This window comes from Eriocheir sinensis, chromosome 34 (assembly GCF_024679095.1).
Source record: "Eriocheir sinensis breed Jianghai 21 chromosome 34, ASM2467909v1, whole genome shotgun sequence".
NCBI lineage: Eukaryota > Metazoa > Arthropoda > Malacostraca > Decapoda > Varunidae > Eriocheir > Eriocheir sinensis.
The window spans coordinates 3,713,042-3,725,176 of NC_066542.1; the positions used below are offsets into that span (position 1 = coordinate 3,713,042).

Below are 12,135 nucleotides of genomic sequence, written 5' to 3' on the forward strand. Positions count from 1 at the left end.
TGGAAGGAGGAGGAGGAGTTTCAATTTTAAAGTGGGTACGAAATAGACTTCTTCTCCCTCTTCTTCTTCTTCTTCTTCTTCTTCTTCTTCTTCTTCTTCTTCTTCTTCTTCTTCTTCTTCTTCTTCTTCTTCTTCTTCTTCTTCTTCTTCTTCTTCTTCTTCTTCTTCCTTTCTTCTTCTTTTTTCTTCTTTTAACTTCTTCCTTCCTCACTAATGCCTCCCCCCTTTCTCCTTCTCTTCCCTTCTTTTCTTTTTCATACTCTTCTTTCAAATTCTTTTCCTTCCTTTCTCTCCCTCTTTTTCTCTCTTGCTGAACAGTATAGGAATGAAAGCATAATGATCTTGGTTAACTCTTGCATAAGGGATTTGGACACTATAGGAATGAAAGCATAAAGGTCCTGGTTAACTCTTGCATTAGGGATTTGGATGGTATAGGGATGAAAGAATGAAGATGCTGTTTAACTCTTGCATAAGGGATTTGGACACTTTAGGAATGAAAGAATGAAGCTGCTGGTTAACTCTTGCATAAAGGATTTGGGTAGTAGCTATAGGGATGAAAGAATGAAGATGCTGATTAACTCTTGCATAAAGGATTTGGACAGTAGCTATAGGGATGAAAGAATGAAGATGCTGATTAACTCTTGCATAAGGGATTGGGACAGTATAGGGATGAAAGAATGAAGATGCTGGTTAACCTTCTTTTTCTTTCCCTGTCTAATGCCTCCCTCTTTTCTCCCCTTCCTTGTATGTCCCTGTACACTAATGCCTCCCTTCTCTCTCTCTCTCCCCCTTAGGCTTAGCCCTTACTGAGGCCGGTGAGAGCATGAAGCAGATCGCCGACATCAAATACAACCTGGATGACAACATGAAGATGAACTTCCTGGAGCCACTGCACCAGCTGGCAAGCAAGGACATTAAGGAAGTGCAGGTGAGAGGAGAGGAGGAAGAGGAGGAGGAGGAGGAGGAGGAGGGAAGGGGAGGTATAAGATGGAAAAATTATGAGAATGGATGGCAAGGCAAGGGAAGAGAAGGGAAGGGAAGGGAAGGGAAGGGAAGGGAAGGGAGGGGAGGGGAAGGGAAGGGAATGGAAGGGAGGGGAAGGGAAGGGAAGAGAAGAGAGGGTATAGAATGTGTTTGGAGGGGAATGGATAGGAAGGGAAGGGAAGGGAATGGAAGGGAAGGAAAGAGAAGAGAGGGTATAGAATGTGTTTGGAAGGGAATGGATAGGAAGGGAAGGGAAAAGAAAGGAAAGGGAAGAGAAGGAGAGGGAAGGGAAGAGAATGGAACTGGAAGGGAGGGGTTTAGATGGGAAGGGAGGGGGAGGGTGCACAGGGTAAGGAAGGGAGGGGAAGGGAATGTATAGAATGGAAAAGAAAGGGATGAGGTGGAGTTATTCAGGGTAGGAAGAGAAGGGAAGGGAAGGAAAGAGCAGGGGAAAGAAGGGAAGGAAAGTAAAGGAAGGGAAGTGAAGGTAAGTGCAACAGATTGGATATAATGTTGTTTTCTTGGCTCAGGAATGTAAGTGGTGTATTATTGCTGCTTTTATTACAGACAGAGACAGTCAGACAGACACTCAAGATAGATAGATAGACAGATAGATAGAGATAGAGAGGGAGGGAAAGAAAAGACATACAGACAGACAGACAGACAAAAGGAATGCTGTTCATGAGTTTACCAGTGCAAGGAATGAAAGAGTGAAGATGCTGGTTAACTCTTGCATAAGGGATTTGGACAGTACATGGATGAAAGAGTGAAGATGCTGGTTAACTCTTGCATAAGGGATTTGGACAGTACATGGATGAAAGAGTGAAGATGCTGGTTAACTCTTGGATAAGGGATTTGACAGTATAGGGATGCATAAAGATCCTGGCTAACTCATGCATAAGAGATTTCAACAGTACATGGATGAAAGAATGAAGATGGTGGTTAACTCTTGCATAAGGGATTTGGACAGTACATGGATGAAAGAGTGAAGATGCTGGTTAACTCTTGCATAAGGGATTTGGACAGTACAGGGATGAAAGAGTGAAGATGCTGGTTAACTCTTGCATAAGGGATTTGGACAGTACAGGGATGAAAGAGTGAAGATGCTGGTTAACTCTTGCATAAGGGGTTTGGACAGTACATGGATGAAAGTGTGAAGATGCTGGTTAACTCTTGCATAAGGGGTTTGGACAGTACATGGATGAAAGAGTGAAGATGCTGGTTAACTCTTGCATTAGGGATTTGGACAGTATAGGGATGAGCTAGAGTAGAAAGTCATGTACATCAGTTAGCAAGTTCGGAAGAGTAGTCAGCATGAAAATATTGATAGAAGATAGAGAGGCAACATGGCGGCAGAATTTAAGAGGTGGGAGACTGTCAGTAAGAGGGGAGTTGATGAGACGAAGAGCCTTAAACTGTATAAAACTAACTACTACTACCACTACTACTACTACTACTACTACAATTTTCTCTCTCCAGCATCATCGCAAGAAGCTTCAAGGTCGCAGGTTAGACTTCGACTGCAAGAAGAGGAAAAAGGACAAGAGTGAGTACAACTATTATTATTATTATTATTATTATTATTATTATTATTATTATTATTATTATTATTATTATTATTATTATTATTATTATTATTATTATTATTATTATTATTATTATTTTATTATTATTGTTATTATTGTTGTTAGTGTGAAAGTTTGTTAAGGAATAGAAGGAAGGAAGGAAGTGAAGGGAAGGGAAGGGAAGGGAAGGGAAGGGAAGGGAAGGAAGGAAGGAAGGGAGAGAAAGGCAACATAAAATTGAATGGTCTGAATTCTTTCAAACTAATGACGGACACACACACACACACACACACACACAAACACACAATTAATTTCCTAAAATACTAAAAATCACAAGTTTGATCCAGTTCTGTAAAAATGGAAATTGATAAGAGGGAGGAGGAGGAGGAGAAGGACAGAAAGGGCTGCATGACCTCTCAAAATACTCTTCAGGTCTTATTATTTCTGCTACATATATTTTCCTTTATTTTCAGTTCTTATTTTCATTTTCCTCCCTGAAGTGTTCCTCTAATAAGTTACTCTACAGGTCTTCTCATTTCACCCTCTAATATATTTTTTTCTCATTACTTTTCTCTATGAACAAAAAAAAACTTACCTCTCTCACCTTTCATTATAAGGATTGAGGCCTCACTGCGTCTGTTTTGGGTGCTAGAGGAGGAGGAGGAAGAGGAGGAGGAGGAGGCATGTTCTTGTATGTGGGAGAGAGGAAAGAAAGGATGAGGAACCCTATCTGTCCTGAGAGCTAGAGGAAGAAGAGAAGAAGGAAGAGGAGGATGAGGAAGAGGAGGAAGAGGATGATTCAGGCTGTTGTGGAGGAGGAAGAGGAGGAGGAGGAGGAGAAGGAGGCAAGTACTTGTATGTGGGAGAGAGGAAAGAAATTTGGAGGAACCCTATCCATCCTGAGAGCTAGAGGAAGAAGAGAAGAAGGAAGAGGAGAAGAAGGAGGAGGAGGAAGAGGAGGTGGATTCAGGCTCTTGTGGGGGAGGAAGAGGAGGAGGAGGAGGAGGAGGAAGAGGCATGTTCTTGTATGTGGGAGGGAGGAAAGAAATTTGGAGAGCTGGAGGAAGAGAAGAAGGAAGAGGAGGAAGAGGAGGATTCAGGCTCTTGTGGAGGAGGAGGAGGAAGAGGAGGATTCAGGCTCTTGTGGAGGAGGAGGAAGAGGAGGAAGAGAAGGAAGTGCCCCCCTCCCCCCAAGCCTCATTCTGTTTGCACATTGTTAGCTCGGTCGTCTCAAAACACTATTGTCAGGCGCGTGTTTTTGTCAGCAAGCGCATTTCTTTGACTCACACACCCCGGCAAACTTAATGATAATAGCCGAGTTTTTAATCCGGAAAATTACGAAGCCGCTCCCCAAGTTCATTACGGCCGGCTTAAGACTAACACACACCTGCTTTTTCCTTCTCGGTTTATTCATTACGAGGCAACATGAAAGACTTTAGTGTAATTTCCGTACTCGAGATTATAGTTATGTGAAAGTTACTGATTTGCACCATTTAACCCGTCCGCTGCAATTAGCACGGATTTGGCTTTCATTGGTAGCCTGGTAACACACACTCCCAGGTCTTTCTCTGCCTCTGTGGTGGATAGTGGAGTGTTTCCCATGTGGTATTGGTGTGCTGGATATCCCTTCACTGGTAGCCTGGTAACACACACTCCCAGGTCTTTCTCTGCCTCTGTGGTGGATAGTGGAGTGTTTCCCATGTGGTATTGGTGTGCTGGATATCCCTTCACTGGTAGCCTGGTAACACACACTCCCAGGTCTTTCTCTGCCTCTGTGGTGGATAGTGGAGTGTTTCCCAGAGAGTTTATATAGTTAAGGAAGGAAGGGATGATTGTATGAAGGAAGAAAGAAAGAAAGAAAAAAAGACGGATAGATAGACAGACACACAGACAGAAAAGAAAGAAAAAAAACAAAGAAGAAAAGAAAGAAATGAGAGAAGGAAAGAAGCACAAAGTATCCACCCAACACTATAATTAGGCTCCAGGAAGTACAGGGGTTAAGTCTGAGGTCCTTCCCCAACCTGTGAATTAGCACCCAGACGCTACACTGCACAAATCAATACTCGGACCCACGGCAGATTGATTTTTCTCTCTCCCTCACTCGCTCGCTCTCGGACAGAATGCAACGCTCGGGGGGGCTGTCATCTTACCTTCCTTCCTTCCCTCCTTCCTTCCTTTTGACTCATTTATTCATATCTTCCTTTTTTTCTTCCTTCCTTCCTTCCCTCCGTTTGAGAATGTTGACCTAAATCTGTGTTTGTTGCGGTGACCATGGCAGACAAGTGTTCATTCAATTACTCATCCCTAGGGCCATTCGTTTTTCGTTAGTCGTGTGTGTGTGTGTGTGTGTGTGTGTGTGTGTGTGTGTGTGTGTGTGTTTTAATGTGTAGTTTTTGCCATGAGTTGTAAGTGGAATGCATTAGTCACTGTCTAACTCTTTCCTTCCTTCTTTCCTTTCTTCCTTCCTTCCTTCCTTCCTTCCTTCCTTTCTTCCTTCCCTCCTTCCTTCCTTCCTTCCTTCCCTCCTTCCTTCCTTCCTTCCCTCCTTTCATCCCTTCTTTCTTCCTTCAATCAATTCCTTCTTTCAGTCTTACTCCTTCCTTCCTTCCTCCTTCCTTTCATCCCTCCTCTCTTCTTTCAATCAATTCCTTCTTTCAGTCTTACTTCTCCCTCCCTCCTTTCCTTCCTTCCTTCCTTCCTTCCTTCCTTCCTTCCTTCCTCACTCAGCCATTGCACCTTCAAACTTCTATATACGTTTACTGTAGCAGGTTATTATTATATGTTATTATTATAAACATCTGCATATTTATTAAGGGTACTACTCTCTCTCTCTCTCTCTCTCTCTCTCTCTCTCTCTCTCTCTCTCTCTCTCTCTCTCTCTCTCTCACTAACTTACTTCAAATTACCTTCAGACACATGTTACTGTGGCAGGGTGTAACATATTCATTTTCCTCCTCCTCCTCCTCCTCCTCCTCCTCCTTGCCACCGAACAGGCCCTGCTTGGCTGCATGACTTGGTGCATGGCTAACACACACAGCATTTTGTGTTATTATTTCCAGGGCTGAAAGGAAGGAATGAAAGTCAGAGGCCTAGAGTGCAGGCAGTGGAAATGAATTATTTGAGGAGTGCTTGTGGTGTGAGTAGAATGGATGGAATGAGTAATGAAAGTGTGTACGAGCATTTTGGAATGTGTCTCGGGGTGAAGGGAAGAAGTGTGGAGTGGTGGAAGAAGTGAAGCGACAGACTTTAAAGTGGTTTGGCCACATGGAGCGAATGGGGGAGAGTAAGATGACCATAAGGGTGTATGTGAGTGAGATAGAGGGAGGGAATGCTAGAGGACGACCTCCAGTGAAATGGAGAGATAGGGTGCGGGAGTATGTTAGGGAGAGGGAGGAAAGGTCTTTGAGAAACTTTGAGCGGGCAAGGAGGGAGTATCTGGATAGAGAAAGTTGGAAACTCTTCTGTCGTGGCCATCCCCTGGTGGGAGCTCCTAGGAGCAGGCGTCCATGAAATGATGATGATGATGATGTACCGAGAGCCATAATAGGGTGTGTGTGTGTCCACTAATGTGAATCTTTGTAGCCACTTGAAGAGCTTCGAGTGGCGAGCAAAGCGAGATTGATATTTCTGGTACAAGAAAAAGCCTCAGTATCCAGAAATGCCACAGAGAAGTCCCAGATTTTTGGTTTTGCTTAAAAAAGTTGACATTTTAGGAGATGGGGAGTTCCGTAGACCCCCCTGACCTCCCTTGAGTACAGCAGCCTTGATTTCTGAGCACTTGAGCGTTTGTGTGAGTGTGCTGTGATGGTCTGGCAGTTAGTTTTTAATTGGATAAATTCTATCAGCATGCTTTAAATAATTTTGTATATGTATACCATTGTCAGTGTTGTATGTGTGTTTATTTCATGTGCTCAGCCTCTGTTAGTTGGCATGTGGCACTCTGGATGTGGCACTCTGGTGGTAGCACTCGGGGAAATTACCTGAAATAACCTAACCTACAAGCATGCACTGAATATTCTCTTTATATGTATACCAGAGTCAGTGTTGTATGTGTGTTTATTTCAAGTGCTCAGCCTTTGTTAGTGAATTAGAGCATGTGTGGCACTCTGGCGGTGGCACTCGGGGAAATTACCTGAAATAACCTTACCTACAAGCATGCACTAAATAATTATCTTTATATGTATACCAGCGTCAGTGTTGTATGTGTGTTTATTTCATGTGCTCAGCCTCTGTTAGTGAATTAGAGCATGTGTGGCACTCTGGCGGTGGCACTCGGGGAAATAACTTTACTTAACATTACTTGACTTGGCCTTTGTTGTTTGCATTCTAGCCCTTTCCACCTCGCCCAGCGGCAGCCCAGCGCGTAGCCCGGGCTGGGGCGGTATGTACTATACACCTAAGGCTTAGTACTCACTCATTTGGTGCACATGTTGCTGCGTATATGACCCTTCCCTTCCCTTCTCCTTGCGTTCACACTTGTTCTGCATACTGCCATGTCGGGGCTTTGGTTTAGTATATAGTGGATGGCAAATGCTCTGTTGGTATGTAGTGTACAGCTCCTTCCTTCCTTCCTTCCTTCATTTATTCCTTGTGTCCTTTGTTCCCTATTAATGAGAGTTTCCATATAGCAAAGTAAGGTCTTTCTCAGTTGATTGCTGCATGGCTGTCCTGTGTTTGAAGATGCCCTAAACTTAAGCTAACCTAACCTAACGTAACCTAGCAAAACCCCAAACTGTTACTATAGGTCTTGGGTCAAAAAATTCATATATGCTTCCTTGCTAATGAGACTTTCCATACAACAAAGCGAGGTCATTCTTTGTTGATTTATACCATGAGGTGCTGACTATCATGTGTTTGAGGATACCCTAAACTTAACCTAACATAACCTAACAAAACCCCAAATACTTACCATAGGTCTTGACTCAGAAGATTCTTATATGCTTCCTTGCTAATGAGACTTTCCATGCAACAAAGTGAGGTCACTCTTTGTTGATTTATACCATAAGTTGCTGACTATCATGTGTTTGAAGATACCCTAAACTTAACCTAACATAACCTAACAAAAACCCGTTACAAACTTTTAGATCTTGACTCTTGACCATTATTATTGCTATATTGCTAATGAGACTTTCTATACAACAAAGTGAGGTCATTCTTTGTTGGTTCATACCATAACGTGCTGGCTATCATGTGTTTGCGGCTACCCGAAACTTTTACTTAACATAACCTAACAAAACCTGTGGGCTTCAGTTTCTCTCTCTCGTCCCACCCTCGCCCTTCCTCCCCAGTCATACGAAACAGACCATGTGATTGTAATACTGTTGAAAAGTGCCAATTAGTTTGAAATGTGAAATAATGTACTACCTTGAAATGTTGCTGTGGGCTGTAGTTCCTTTCTCCTCCTACCCTTCGCCCTTCCTCCTCTGCCGTACGGAACCAGACAGTGTGATTGTGACTCTGGCCAAAGTGTGGATTAGCTTGAAATGTAAATATAAGGTACCTTGAAATGTTGCTGCAGGCTGTAGTTCCTCTCTCCTCCTACCCTTTGCCCTTCCTCCTCTGCCGTACGGAACCAGACAGTGTGATTGCAACTGTGGCGAAAGTGTGGATTAGTTTGAAATGTAAAAATAATGTACCTTGAAATGTTGCTTGGGTCATAGTATGTATTGGGTGAAGTTTATATAGGGAATGGTAAGAGTAATGGAACCCTTCTTTTTACCTTAATGTTTTTGCCTATGGTGCCGGGAGGTGTTTGTGGCTCAGGCAAGAGTTTATAGTGGTGCCATCTGCTGTATATGGGTAGTTACCTTAGGCTTGTGGTGTTGGGGCCATTATGTTAAGGTTGTGTCTGTCCCGCAGTCTTTATTTTCAGCCGTGATCAGAAATACGTACAGATATAAACAGTAAATGCCGTGTTACAGGTCAAATCCGAGATGTTTCGGGTCCCTACAAAGGTCAGTTTAGGGGCTGTACTACAAGTCCAATTCGAGAAGTTTCGGGTCCATACAGAGTTCGGGATGAATAACTCTGTAGTGACCTGAAACTTCCTGGATTGGACTTGTAATATGACCCCTAAACCTGCCTTTGTAGGGGTCCGAAACTTCTCCGGTGTGACTTGTAATACAGCCCAGTGTGTCACATCTCACTGCAGAAGTTGCAGTTTTGACCCTCCCTCCCTTCCTCCTGCCCTGGCTCTCATCTCCCATAGGCAATGTACATAGGAATTCTCATAAAACCAAACTTACACACACACACACACACACACACACACACACACACACACACATAAGTAGACATGAACACCAACCAAAGATGTCTAGTATTAATAGTATAAAACAAATTCATCTCTCCAAATACTTACTGGCACACAGGGAATGATATGTCTTTAGGTGGCATAGGAAAAGGAATTCATTGTAATTTAACCAAATTGACGTGACTGACTTCATTTGGACCCTAAAAATATTAAAAAAAAAAAAAGTATATGGATTATCTGTTGGACACCATCCTGCATCAAATTGAAAAGAAAAGTGGGACAATGAAAGTAAAAACAAAAAAAAAGGAAATTTATGATCAATTTTAATTTTCATTATTTACACAAGACAATTAAAAAAAAATTGACTTTGCAGATAATAATGTAACAAGAAGAATCTCGAAAAGAAAAGTAAGAAAATTGATGATATGGACAAGAACAGACATAGGATGGGACAATACAGATATGACCCTATTCCTATACACTAGAACTAGGTCAGTACAACTAGGTCAATACAACTAGGTCAGTGCATCTAGGTCAATACAACTAGGAAAATACAACTATTCAAATACAGTACAACTTTTTTCTTTTTCTTTTCTTTACACCAAAGGAGTCAGTTCAAGGGCATAAAAAAAAGGAAACAACAATGAAAAAAAAAAAGCCCGCTACTCACTGCTCCTAAAAAAGAGTTAGTTAAATACATCTAAATAAATCCAAGTAGGTCAATACATGAAGGTCAGTACAATAGGTCAACACACACATAAGGGTCGGGGTGGTGAGGGCTGCCACACCAACGCACTAATGCACACCCTGCCTCTCCCCTCACCCCAGGCGGCTCCCATGTCACGGACGATGAGATCAGGATGGCTGAGGACAAGTTTGCCGAGTCCCTCCAGCTGGCACAGATGGGCATGCACAACCTGCTGGAGAATGACGTGAGTACCGGCTGTGGCTTTTGTGTCTTGGTCTTGTAGTGTGTCAAAATGGTTGGCTTTTTCTTTGGTGGAGGGGGCCTCGTGGTGCAGTGGTTAGCACACTCAGCTCACAACTGAGAGAGCCCGGGTTCGATTCCCGGGCGGAGTGGAAAAATTTGGGTGGCTTTTCCGATACCTTACGCCCCTGTCCACCCAGCAGTGAATGGGTACCAGGTATTAATCGGGGTTGTGTCCCGTCTCCTAGGATCTGTTCCCTTCTCCTGTAATTCCTTCCCCTTCTGTCTCTCTCCGGCATATGACCACAGATGTTGCGCCGACTAACCGAAACTTTCCAACTTTTTTTCTTTGGTGGCGGGCAGGACACGAACCACTCAGCCGCCACCTCCTTTGTCCCATTTGTTTCTTTAAATTGTCTTCCTCACCAACATTCCTTGATCTTGAGAGACAAGGAAAGCTAACCTAACCTAACGTAACCTTACAAAACCCCAAACAGTTACTACACGTCTTGACTCAGAAAATTCGTATATGCTTCCTTGCTAATGAGACTTTCTGTACAACAAAGTGAGGTCATTCTTTGTTGATTTATACCATAAGGTGCTGGCTATCATGTGTTTGAAGATACCCTAAACTTAACTTAATGTAACCTATCAAAACCAAAACAGTCACTCTAGGTCTTGACTCAGAAAATTCATATATGCTTCCTTGCTAATGAGACTTTCTATACAACAAAGTGAGGTCATTCTTTGTTGATTTATGCCATAAGGTGCCAACTATCATGCATTTGAAGATACCCTAAACTTAACCTAACCTAACCTATCAAAACCAAAACAATTACTATAGGTCTTGACTCAGAAAATTCATATATACTTCCTTGCTAATGAGACTTTCTATACAACAAAGTGAGGTCATTCTTTGTTGATTTATGCCATAAGGTGCCGACTATCATGCATTTGAAGATACCCTAAACTTAACCTACAAACAGTTACTATACGTCTTAACTCAGAAAATTCATATATACTTCCTTGCTAATGAAACTTTCTATACAACAAAGTGCGGTCATTCTTTGTTGATTTATGCCATAAGGCGCCGGCTATCATGTGTTTGAGGATACCCTAAACTTAACCTAACATAACCTCCCTACAAATCTCTAATGTTTCTGTGGTCATTGCAGGTGGAGCAGATCTCACAGCTGGCCACCTTCGCCGACAACCTGCTGGACTACCACAAACAGTGCACAGAGATCCTGGAGGTGTTGGTCACCACCCTCAATGAAAAGTAAGTGACCTGACCTAACCCAAGCTAACCTAACCTATCCTAACCTTACCTAACATTCCCTAACCCAAGCTAACCTCACCTATCCTAACCTTACCTAATGTACTCTAACCCAAGCTAACCTAACCTATCCTAACCTTACCTAACATTCCCTAACCCAAGCTAACCTCACCTATCCTAACCTTACCTAATGTACTCTAACCCAAGCTAACCTAACCTATCCTAACCTAGTAGTAAGAGGAGGAGGAGGAGGAGGAGGAGGAGGAAGATTTAATTCAGGGGAGAGAAGACTAATTGAGAAGGAGGAAAATAACTGGAAATGAAGGAGAAGAAGAAGAAGAAGAAGAAGAAGAAGAAGAAGAAGAAGAAGAAGAAGAAGGAGGAGGAGAAGGAGGAGAAGGAGAATAAGTATTAGTAGTATCAGTAACATAGAATTAATATCAGCTGGAGGAGGAGAAGAAGAAGGAGGAGGAAGAAGAAGAAGGAGGAGGAGGAGGAGGATCACTATCACCAGTAACATCCTATTAACCGTCAACCGAACCTCCACAGGAAGAACGAGGCGGCCAGTCAACCGAAGTCAGAGTTTGTGCCGAAGACTCTCTCGGACCTGGGCGTGGCGGACACCTTCAACGGCGGACTGCCCTCAACCAATGTGACAGGTACGCACACACACACACACACACACACACACACACATGACCTGACCTTACTTGACCTGACCCCTTTCCGAGACACTTTCCTTCCTTCCTTCCTTTCTTTTCTTAACAGGTCTTTCCTCCTCCTCCTCCTCCTCCTCCTCTCCCACACCATCCCTTCCTTCCTTCTTCCTCCCTACTACTACTACTACTACTACTACTACTACTACTACAATGACCTACTTATATTTATAGAATCATTTTTAACAAGAAAACTTATGCTAACTTAGAACTATATATGTGTTTTTGAGTATGCATCTACTACTACTACTACTACTACTACTACTACTACTACTACTACTACTACTACTACTACTACTTCTACTTCTACGTACTGTTACTGCTATTATTAAGTGTGTATTGCTATGTGTGTTTATGTAGTATTGAAGTTTACTCTATTTTTCTCTACTTAAGGTTTATATATATGCTATTTT

At 42.7% G+C, this 12,135-nt stretch overlaps 1 protein-coding gene across 7 annotated transcripts in view; it reads left to right on the plus strand.

The window, feature by feature from the left end:
* LOC127006916 (endophilin-A-like) overlaps positions 1-12,135 on the plus strand; it is a 73,487-nt gene that overhangs the window by 37,998 nt on the left and 23,354 nt on the right. For 6 of the 7 annotated variants that reach the window (XM_050877262.1, XM_050877261.1, XM_050877265.1 and 3 more), the window contains exons 5-10: positions 795-928; positions 2,464-2,530; positions 6,880-6,930; positions 9,631-9,734; positions 10,906-11,009; positions 11,556-11,665. In XM_050877262.1, the coding sequence (XP_050733219.1) occupies positions 795-928; positions 2,464-2,530; positions 6,880-6,930; positions 9,631-9,734; positions 10,906-11,009; positions 11,556-11,665 (570 nt within the window). The remainder of the gene's footprint in view (positions 1-794; positions 929-2,463; positions 2,531-6,879; positions 6,931-9,630; positions 9,735-10,905; positions 11,010-11,555; positions 11,666-12,135) is intronic. The other variant, XM_050877264.1, reaches the window with a different exon arrangement.